Source organism: Anguilla rostrata, chromosome 9 (assembly GCF_018555375.3).
Source record: "Anguilla rostrata isolate EN2019 chromosome 9, ASM1855537v3, whole genome shotgun sequence".
Taxonomy (NCBI): Eukaryota; Metazoa; Chordata; class Actinopteri; order Anguilliformes; family Anguillidae; genus Anguilla; species Anguilla rostrata.
In genome coordinates this window covers 3,150,085-3,161,316 of record NC_057941.1, presented here as the reverse complement: position 1 = coordinate 3,161,316, position 11,232 = coordinate 3,150,085, and the positions used below count along the sequence as shown (strand labels likewise).

Genomic DNA, 11,232 nt, shown 5'->3' with positions numbered 1-11,232 from the left:
CAGTCATGTCCATACACCCAGTAAAGTATTGCTATTCCACAAACAACATTGTGTGTTTTTCAGTCAATTTGGACTAAAGCACTTTTGTAACACTTTAAATGTGGGTGCACAAACTTGAGGACAGATTATATTGCTGTAAGATTACATCCAGGCCCTGAGCTTTTGGCATAGAGATTTGCAGTCATTCATTTTTTAACGAGACAATACAAGATTTACACATAAATATGACACATAAGGTTTTTTTTTACATTACATTTACATTACAGGCATTTGGCAGACGCTCTTATCCAGAGCGACGTACAACAAAGTGTATAACCATAACCAGGAACAAGTGTGTCGAAAACCCTAGAGAGAAGTGCAGGGAACAACCGTATAGTTCAACTTGGACCCTGAAGGTTAAACTGATTAACATTAACACAAACGAGAACAGCAACAACGCAGTCTATGCAAAAATACAAGCAGTAGTTAAGACAGGTGCATTATCTAAGTCACCTACAAAACAGCTACCTAGTTACAACCCTAAGCTTACAGTCATTTAAGAGATTACAGGGAGGTAGGGAGGGATGGGGAGAGATGTAGCCTGAAGAGGTGAGTCTTCAGTCGTCGCTTGAAATGGGTCAGTGTCTCAGCTGTTCTGACCTCCACAGGGAGGTCATTACACCATCGTGGGGCCAGGACTGACAGGAGACGTGTTCTGGAACCGCAGGTGCGAAGAGTGGGAGGTGCCAGGCGTCTTGAGGTAGCAGAATGGAGGGATCTGGCTGGCATGTAGGGTTTGAATATCTTGTGGGGCTGATCCCTTGACTGCCTGGTATGCTAGGACCAATGTTTTAAATTTGATACGAGCTATAACAGGCAGCCAGTGGAGGGTAGTGAGCAGGGGAGTGACGTGGGAGTGTCTGGGGAGGTTGAAGACCAGACAAGCTGCAGCATTCTGAATGAGTTGCAGGGGTCTGATGGCAGATGCCGGTAGTCCAGCCAGAAGAGAGTTGTAGTAGTCCAGGCGGGATAGAACCATTGCTTGGACCAGGAGCTGGGTTGAGTAGGTGGTGAGAAAGGGGCGGATTCTCCGGATGTTATACAGGAAAAATCTGCATGCCCGGCTTACTGCTGCGATCTTCTTGGAGAGGGACAACCTGTTGTCCATCACCACTCCGAGATTCTTGGCACAGGGTGATGATGTCACTAAGGTGTCCCCTAGGGAAATGGAAAAATCGAGGAGGGGAGAGGTTAGAGCAGGAATAAAGATTAGCTCCGTCTTTCCCGGGTTGAGCTTCAGGTGGTGATTGTCCATCCAGCTCTGGATGTCTCTCAGGCAAGCGGAGATGCAGGCAGGGACCTCTGTGTCCGATGGGGAGAAGGAGAGAAAGGGTTGCGTGTCGTCGGCATAGGAGTGATAGGACAAGCCATGGGCAGAGATTACAGGGCCAAGGGATCTGGTGTATAAGGAGAAGAGAAGGGGGCAGAGGACTGAGCCCTGGGGAACTCCGGTGGCGAGGGGACGGGGTGGTGATACCTTACCCGCCCAGGCAACCTGGAAGGAACGGTCAGAGAGTGCCGCAGATCCCCGTTGGTGCCAGGGAGGACAGGAGGATGGAGTGCTCCACAGTTTCGAATGCAGCAGAGAGGTCTAGAAGAATCAGGGAGGCTGCTCGTGCGGCATGGAGTGACTCACTGACCGAGAGGAGTGCAATAGATAATGGTGTAACTAAAGCGTTGCCCATTTTTAAATACAAAATTCCTTCCAGTGTTTCCCGTCACATTCTAAGCATTTTTCACAGTACAGTTGAGGGGTAGAGGGAGGGGGGCAGGGTGGGGTGGGTGGAGGTGGTGGGGGGGGTGGAGTTGTATCTGTACACAAAGTGTTTTTGCTATCATTCCACGAGGAGAGGTTTCTGGCAAGCTTTGACGGTGGAGTGCGTAGTGAATAATTTACACACAGTAAGCTGTGCTACTACTTCCCCTGCATTTGTTTGCTCGATTAGGGCAGCTAAACAATGAGGCAGGACAGGTTTAAAATGACATTACAATCGCGTGGCATCAGACTTATTTCCAGGAAAGGCTAACATGTTGAGAGTAAATTTGCAAAACCAGAAATACCTGTCTTGCCAATGTAAAAAAAATAAAATGAAAAAAAGAAAAAATCAGACAGTTCCCTTTCCTTGCCAGATGCTTTGCCTGTATTTTGTCTCTTCATCACATTGTAGAGACGACAGAGATTTCATAACAGTCTCATTCACTGCAGATAGGCCATGAAAAAAAATGTTTTTAAAAATGCTATTAATGCTATTTTCAGCTCCAGCTTACGGTACAAAACATTTTCTGTGAAACAGCATTAACAGAACTAAACACTGACCAGCAGCTCTTGTTTTTACTTGAAACCAAATTTATTTACATGTCAAATAGTTTTTGCTTTTTTCAATTCTCTGAATATTTCAGAATACGCATGTGTGTTTTGTTCCTAAGTTTTACTCTTTGGCTGCCTGTCTGCTAGTAAGAACAGAAGAAGATGGCAGATTTAAAAATCCCATTCCATTACATTATCGTTAGTTTGGTTACTCAAACTTAATGATTTCACCAGGTTCTCCTTTATCATCTGCGAGGCGATACTGTCTAAAATGCGTTTCTCAAAGTTAAGCAAATGTTCCAATGATCATACATCAAACTGACTATTTTTTGGGTTGCCATGGTTACAGCATCACATCATGTTTTTTTTAAATTTATTTTAATTGATTTTTTTTTTTAACGTTTAACGTTTAAATGATTGCTTTTCACTGTTGTATTTTCACCCTTGTACTTTAGAAGGATTGAACCTCAAAGTAATTGTCAGCATCGATAAAATTTTTGGGGGGAGTAAAACGGGTGAACTGAAGGTCAGAAAGGCAGACGCACCCTCCTACAAGAGCGTTCTGAGTTCGTTTATATTCCCAGGTACTAAATATCTTCCTAAGACCCACCGATTCATTTTTGACCCCTGCAGGGGACATGAGTTTCTGGTGTTAATCTCAGGAAGGATATTCTTCTATGCCCTAAACTACACTACACGGGATATTTCAATAAAAAATAAACTAAATAATGTCTTTGAAAATATTTTCACCTCAAAATGTTTTATACAGCACTTGTATTATGTCAATGAAATATTTCAGCTTTTTTTCTGTTGGGTCTCAAAAGGATACAGGACATTAACTTAAAGCAGTGGATGTTCTTCTGTTTGCCAAACAACCAAAGTCTCTCTTTCAGAAAGAAGTGACTTCTCTCACAGAGCAAATCTTTATGCTCAGGCATATTAGATGCATTACATTATTACATTACAGGCATTTAGCAGACGCTCTTATCCAGAGCGACTTACACAACTTTTACATAGCATTTTACATTGTATCCATTTATACAGCTGGATATATACTGAAGCAATTTCGGTTAAGTACCTCGTTTACAAGCCCAGTTCCTTACCCACTGTGCTACACTCCGAGATGCCTTCTTAGAACAGCTGGTTAACCTCTGTCGGACACTGGACAAATGGACAGAGTTACTAATAGTAACACATACTAGTTCCGTGTGAGTGACAATTTGATGACTCACCTTGAAATTATGATTGTGAGTATTATTAGTTAATTTCATTAGTAGTGATTCCGGTTGAGGCGTTAGCAGATTTATGGGTGAGAGGTGTGGTGACGGGTAGCTGGCTATGTGAGTCGTGCCAAGTGAACAGAGCAGAGAACTCTTGAGTTAATGCAATGACGTGCATGTGTACATGTGCTTACGTGTGCGCGTGTGTGTGTGTGTGTGTGCGTGCGTGTGCATGTGTGTGCACGCGTGTGTGTGTGCGCATGTGTACGTGTGTGTGTGTGCACTTGTGCGTATGTGTGTGTGTGCATGTGTGTGTGTGTGTGTGTGTGCACTTGTGCGTATGTGTGTCCGTGCATGTGTGTGTGTGTGTGTGTGTGTGTGTGTGTGTGTGTGTGTGTGTGCGTGTTCTTACGTGTGCATATGTGTGTGTGTGTGTGCGCATGTGTACGTGTGTATATGTGTGTGCGTGTACGTGTGTGTGTGTGTGTGTGTATGTGTGCGTGCGTGTGTGTGTGTACTTGTGTGTGTGTGTGTGTGTGTATGTGTGCATACGCAAGTTGCCGACTGCATCCTAACTGCAGGTGCAAGCACGGGTGCCTTTGCTCTAAGCATTTGACTTCACACTAATTCACACCCATAATATCAGTTGCAAAATGATGTTCTGGAAACTTGAGCGTGAGTGCATGTGTGACATATTTGCATTAGATTCTGGGGCTTTTATGAGGCCAGACCACCACGGTCACCACTTTCATTAGTCACATGATCAGCAACATTACAAAAATGCAACAACAAATTTTTTAACCCATTTTAACAAATACAATTTAATTAGCAAATGTATAGTCGTGAAAAGGCATTAACATGTTTTTATAGTCATGTTAAACCAGGTAGATGACTTCATGATCCATGATGGCTCCTCCACTTTTCAGCACAGTAGTGTAACCACTAAAATATACGTAGGTCACATGCTTCATTAAACAGCCATAGAACCATCATTTTGCATTATCCATTATTTTCTATTGATGACACCCCCAGTACTGAGATTTAATTTCCCGGGTTGGTTGTACCCCTGATAATAGAGGGTAAATTGTCTCTGTGTCTTACCTGTTTGTGTTATGTATGCACCTACTGTGGAAAATAATTTCTTCCTTGAGGACAAATAAATAAACTATCTATCTGAATGCAAGCAAAACGGCTGTTTTTATATTATTTTTTTATATTGTTTTTTTTAATAGCCTACACTGGCCTAATGCTACCCAGACGCTATGAACCCAGAGGTCATTATTATGAGTAGCCCTGTCTGTATATGGCGCCATGAAACAAGTATTTGCCCCTCTATTATTGCACATTTGTCACCCTGAATGGTTTCAAAACATTAGACAAAATGTAATATTAGACAAAAGGGAAACAGAGTTAACACAAAACACTTTTTAAACTTATTTCGTTATTTAAAGACAAAAACTATCAAACTCCCATATCACCCACGTGAAAAAGTAATTGCCCCCTCAGTTACTTAATCGGCCGACTGAACACAGCCAGGCTTGATTGCAGCCAGCCCTGTTGAATCTAAACCTCACTCATATTGAACATTACCATTTTTTCATGACAAGAAATGAACGGGAAAAACATTTGTATATATATATATACACATTTTTTTAATATTTTGTATCAAAACCAATTTACATATTTACACATTCACCAATGTACATATATAACAACATAGCAGGAGTACAGACCTTCCACCACTCAGAGGACATGGGTAGTCTATGCGCTTAAAGCGGGACATGCTTTCAGCAAATGAAAACATTTTACTAAAATAAACCAGGAGAAGTTCATAACGGATTGCTTTTTTTTTTCTCAGTAAAGAATATCAAGCTATTAAATCATCTGCTCGTTCACCCACACTTAATTTTGACTTTCAAAAATGGTACTGCATATATGCTGTATGATTCCTTTGCCTAAATGTTTTGGGTAGTAAAGTGTCTTCATGCAAAAAAAACAATACAAACAAATGCATGTCACCATCTTCAAACAACTCTCTCTCTCACACACGCACACACACACACACACACACACAATGCAGTTTCTTGGAGCTGTACAAGCTCGAGTGTGACATAGACATGGTAGAACAAAACGAGTAGCTACAGAATCCTTTTCACTTGGTTCCTTCCCGTGTGCAAGGTGCACAGCGCTCAAAGACAGGAGGGCGCAAAAGTTCAGACGTCCACTCGCGTGGGGAGTGTCCAGCGACCCCAGTCAGCGAACATGAGTAAGATCACGCACGTATGTACAAGTGTCCTGTCTCAAGGTGACTCAGAGGGGGCAGGAGATTGGCGACAGGTGGCTGGAGATAATGCCTGCGACCCACGGATCCTGGTAGTTCAATAGGACCAGATGTTCTTTGTGGTGAGCTCCGTGAAATATCTATGATCAGCCACATAGTCTGAAAAGAGAAAATTCAATTTTTAAAAAAATCATAATTCTTAGGTGAAAAAGTAGGTGAATGGCTGACAGAACTGACAGTAATCTTTTTTTTTTTAAAGAAACATTTCTGGCATGTTGCAGTACTCGCAACACGAGTCCATTAGCGCTGTGGCTAGTGCAGAACAGTGTCAATGCAACAATGCAAGTTCAGTACTTTCTACAGCACACATGCAAAAGCTAAAAACGTTTTCTTTTTTTTTTTGCACAGTTCATCATTTATGATGACATAAATCCAATAATCTAATTCTTAACAAATGTATAACACTCACGCATGCATTTCATATACATATATATCAAAGCTAAAAAGAATTTTTATTTTTTACTTTTTATATGTGTGTATGTGTATGTAACGTGTGTGTGTATGTAACGTGTGTGTATGTGTGTGTGTGTGTATGTAACGTGTGTGTATGTGTGTGTGTGTGTATGTAACGTGTGTGTGTGTATGTGTGTGTAATGTGTGTGTGTGTGTGTGTGTATGTAACGTGTGTGTGTGTGTGTGTGTGTGTGTGTATGTAACGTGTGTGTATGTGTGTGTGTGTATGTAACGTGTGTGTGTGTATGTGTGTGTGTGTGTGTGTGTATATGTAACGTGTGTGTGTGTGTGTGTGTGTATGTAACGTGTGTGTGTGTGTGTGTGTATGTAACGTGTGTGTGTGTGTGTGTGTGTAACGTGTGTGTGTGTGTGTTTGTTTTCCAACATTCTTTAGCATCTTTCACATTGCGGCAGACCGCATCCTTGTCTCTCAAATCACTCAAATTACCTAAGTCGTTCCATATGTCCGTCATGCCTGTGTTGGTCTGAGGCAATAGTGAATGCTCCTGCTCGATCTCCTGTGTCAACTAAAAAAAAAAAGCAATAATAAAGAGAAATTAGCATTTTCAGAGAGATATGACACTTAAGACCTTTGAGCTCTCTGGCAGGACGTCAGAGAGTGAGCATGTGTCAAACAGAGGACAAACATGTTATAAAAATATAAATATTAAAAAAAACACAGAGCCAGAACTCACCGCTATGAGAGCTGCTTCATTGTCTAGGTAGTCGAAATCTGTAAAAATTAAAGGAAAAAAAAAATACGTAAGTACTCCAGATTCTCAGGCACACATTCTATCTCTGACACTGACACTACTACAACACACAGGTCAACGCATTCAACGTAAAGTATATGCACATAGATCTGTGTGTTTTCAAATACTGCTTTTGAAAAAACTACTACTACTGCTTCTGCTGTCTTTTCACAGAAATGCTCACTGTAATCCTACATTGTATGGAAAGGCAGTGAGGATGATTAAGCCATTGATATCTATGGTGCATGCTCTGGGAGTAAGGCAAGTAATATGTTATCTTTTAGCACCAAATTAATGACATCTATGGTACCTATTGAGTGGATGGGCGAAACTTGGAACAGTGGAATCTTGAATCTTGAATTCGACACAGAATTGTTCCAGTCTGCCGTGGTCTCTTCCTCATTTCCATATGACGATGGTGAAAGATCTACATTTTAAAAAAAGATTTTAAAAAACATTAACATTTTTTAAAAACATTTTTGCTGTCATTTAAGGCCCCGAACAAAAGTAAGGCTCACATGCTTCCAGACACTGAGGCCACTGAGCTATTCTGTTCAATGCAGACCCAATTTCTTTCATAACCCTTTGAAAGTGACAGATCATTTTCAGTGAAAATGCCATTTTTTTCCATTTATTTTCATCATCTTTTTCATAAAGCATCCAGACAAGTTTCAGCTGAATCCAGTCCAATGCCTTCCTTTTGAAGGGTAAACGAGCACCCATTCTTTCAACAGTGTAGCCTCAAATGAGCACATTTACATTTAGCAGACCCACAGCAGCTTACAAGGTATACGTTCTTTTACAGCACCCATTTACATAGCTGGTTATTAATGATCCCATTTAAGTACCTGGTTTATGGCCCAGTTTGGGAACGTGTGGCCATTGAAGGAGAAGTTTCCCACACTTCTTTCTCACGATACGAATATGTGGTAAATCAAAGAGGAAGTGGACCCACTTACCAGATCCCGACTGGTTTTGAGTGCTGTCCACGGTGTCCTCTTGCATCGAACTGTCATCCAGCCTCGTGCTGGGGACATCGTTGTCTTGATGGTCGACCTTATCCTTCACCACTTTGGCACGCTACGGGATAACCGGGGGGAGGGGGGGGAAATTATTCGCTGCCCAGCAATGCCCATAAAGGAAGAACAGCAATGTGTGCATTCAGCGATATGTAATTCCCTCTGATTGGGTGATTTGGAATGAATATTTTCTAGGCTAACCAGAAGCATAAACATCAGGAGTAAACGAGCCAAAGCACTTGGTGTGGTGCATACATGCAGCCATGATTACAGTGGAGAGTCTGTCTCTAACTGCGAAGGGATATGCATTTGTGTGTGCATGTGGAGCAACATTAAACTGAACAATAAACAAGTACTAAAATCAGCACTTACCCTGTTCTTTTTTTTGCCATCCTTTGTACTCGACTTCGTCTCTGTAAAGGAAAAAAGAGGAGGTGAGGCCATTTTAATTTTAAAAAGTTCACGTAAATAACTTTGTCAATTTATTTAGACCGCGAATGCTTATCGTCATTGTTTACCTTTTTTGTTCAAGACCCCCTGTAGCATCCTGTACACACGGACGGCCGCGCAGCCTTTGTTTATACTTTTGTCTTTCACTTCCTTGATGTCAGGGAGGGAGTTCAATGCACAGCGAAAATTGGCCTTCCAAGTTTTGGGGTCTGGGCTGCCCACTCCCTCCTTGTACTTCCCTAGATGAAAAAAACACATATATATTTTAATAATCTTCAACATGTGTTTACATTTGTAAAAATGCATAAATTAAACTTGCACCTAAGATGCCCAGGAAGTGAGCCTGTCATCTGTGCTTGTAATAATCTTCAGCATTGCAATCACATTCGTAAAAAAATGCATAAAACTAAACTGCCGTCCAAGACGAACAGGAACCGAGCCTCTTATCCATGTCTTCCCCCTCACCTGTGTGGATGGCCCACTGCTTAAAAAGACAGGCATCTTTGTCCATCTCCCACCCATGGCGAGCGGCGTGCTTCCAGGGAATGCAAAACACCTTTTTTTCCTGATAATTAAAAAAAAACAAAACACCACATATTAAATTATCTGTCTCTGTTGTCGCTCAGACTTCTGAAATGGGACAGTACGCTGAAGTACACATTTGCCTAGCATTCAATGAACATACATGGCTGTGGACAGCAACACCGGGATTTGCAGGAGAGTAATGATCTGTGATGTGAGGCCTACCTTGTCAACCCATTTTAATCCGGAAATTTGCCTTGATTCAATCCTGTCCACCAACCACTGTTTCATCCTCATCCTGGTCACAGGCATGGTTTCTGCGGTAACTGAGTGGAGAGAGATAACATTGCAAAGCGTTTTGTTATATTTACAGGTTTTTTTTTTTTTTTTTTTTTTTTTTTTTAAGAATGCGCCTATCATTTCACAACATTCAACGATCTTTCCTGATAAATTAAAATGATGTCAAGTTAAGATAACACGCAAGGTGGTGAAGTACAACAGAACACTCGGGTAATTTTCTCCAAATGTAAACAAAAACGTTTACAGCCGATTTAAGTCATTTGTGTGTGCATATCCCGGAGAAACCCTACTATACTTTGACTACAAATTACTGCAAGCCAATAAGACACTATACAGACTATGCGTTTTTGCAGCGCACCACGCTCTGAACTAGCAGAAAATTTAAAGTTTCAGATCCCCTGGTTAATATACAACAAAAACAACGACAGCAACAGCAACAACAATAACAATAACAATAATAATAATAATAATAATAATAATAACAATAATGTTTTCCTCAATGTACAGACCCTTCGTATGTGCATACCCTGTTTTCGGTGTGTGCAGGCACACCAGGACGTAGACACTTAAGTCCAAAGTATTTAACTGCAGTTGCGCTTATCACGATGCAGGCAACATTTCCTGCTTTTGTAGTCTGCATCATCCGAAATCAAACTTTAAAAACTGCCTCATATTTTAAATCTAAACGTTTACGTGTGACTATGTTAATGTGCTAAATTATATAGAAAAAAAACCATGCACATAAATAAAAGAACAATGCACATATTATTCAACAAGTTGTAGCTATCCGTTTAGGAATACAGCAACAAGAAAAAACTTCATTCGTATTTGTGCGTTAAAAAACAAGTAATTGCACGACATGCACCACATATTAAAAGTTCTCTGGGTCTATTTTTAACTGTTATAAATGAATATGGTGTTTCCGAAATAAAGCTGACGTTTCTGGACTTCGGAGAATGAACCGAGACAGAATTTTGAAAAAAACTTACAGATGCAATGTGTCTGGCAGATGAAAATTCCGAAAAGCGCGTGCAGTTCTTCCACTTGTTTGCTTGGATGATTGTAACCAGTGCGATCACACTTGACAGAGTGCTCAGTCCCTGAAGCAGCCACGGTTAAAACCAGCGTCGCGGGATTTCCCCATTTATGTCATTTGTGGGCGGAGGTACTGTTGTCAGCATCGTGAGCATGCGCAGGAGCGAAGTACCGCACAGCCGCGCTTACTGTAGGCAGTATGATTTCCGAGAAATCGGTCCGTTTTTCTGTACGGCGTGAGAAAGGGAACTGCAGGTCAAAAACGGCTCTGGTTAAAATGTATACCGTTTGATTACTCCAAGTGACCACAGCCCTATTTACCCCTTATATTTTTGCATAACGTTTTTGAATAAACTTAAATATATTTGAAATGCACATGATTCTTTTTTTTTTGTTTGTTGGTGTTTTTTTGTGCAAAGATCTAGAATATATTATTTATAATAATGTGAGATACACACTGACACTATATGATCCGGTTTGAGCAATAAAGCATATCATTATTTTCCCTGATATAACTTAAACGGCGATCCAAAAAAAACAAAAAAAACAATGCATTTAAATAGCACGAATATTTATTGACGCATACACTGATTCCTACAAACCAGTTCAGCCATTTTTGTAAATCGCATTGGAAGAGTAAACGAGCCTTTTTCCGGGAAACGCTGCAGTACTAGTTTACTGCAGATGAGGGGGCTGGTGAGTCGACAATACAACTTCAAGAGGCGCCAACATTGTGGACGCACAAATTAATCCTCGTTGAACATTTATTTATGCGTGTACTGGTGTCGCGCGG

The 11,232-nt window shown here is 41.0% G+C and overlaps 1 protein-coding gene across 1 annotated transcript; it reads right to left on the bottom strand.

Annotated features, from left to right (window-relative positions):
• Positions 1-5,192: 5,192 nt before the first annotated feature.
• Positions 5,193-10,539, bottom strand: irf1b (interferon regulatory factor 1b). The gene is made up of 10 exons (XM_064349825.1): positions 10,394-10,539; positions 9,330-9,430; positions 9,048-9,147; positions 8,651-8,821; positions 8,505-8,545; positions 8,073-8,193; positions 7,424-7,540; positions 7,057-7,094; positions 6,810-6,888; positions 5,193-6,007 (listed from the first exon to the last, which is right to left on the bottom strand). The coding sequence occupies exons 2-10, from the start codon at positions 9,414-9,416 to the stop codon at positions 5,946-5,948; spliced, it is 816 nt and encodes a 271-aa protein (XP_064205895.1). The 5' UTR covers positions 9,417-9,430; positions 10,394-10,539; the 3' UTR covers positions 5,193-5,945.
• Between the last annotated feature and the right edge of the window lie 693 nt (positions 10,540-11,232).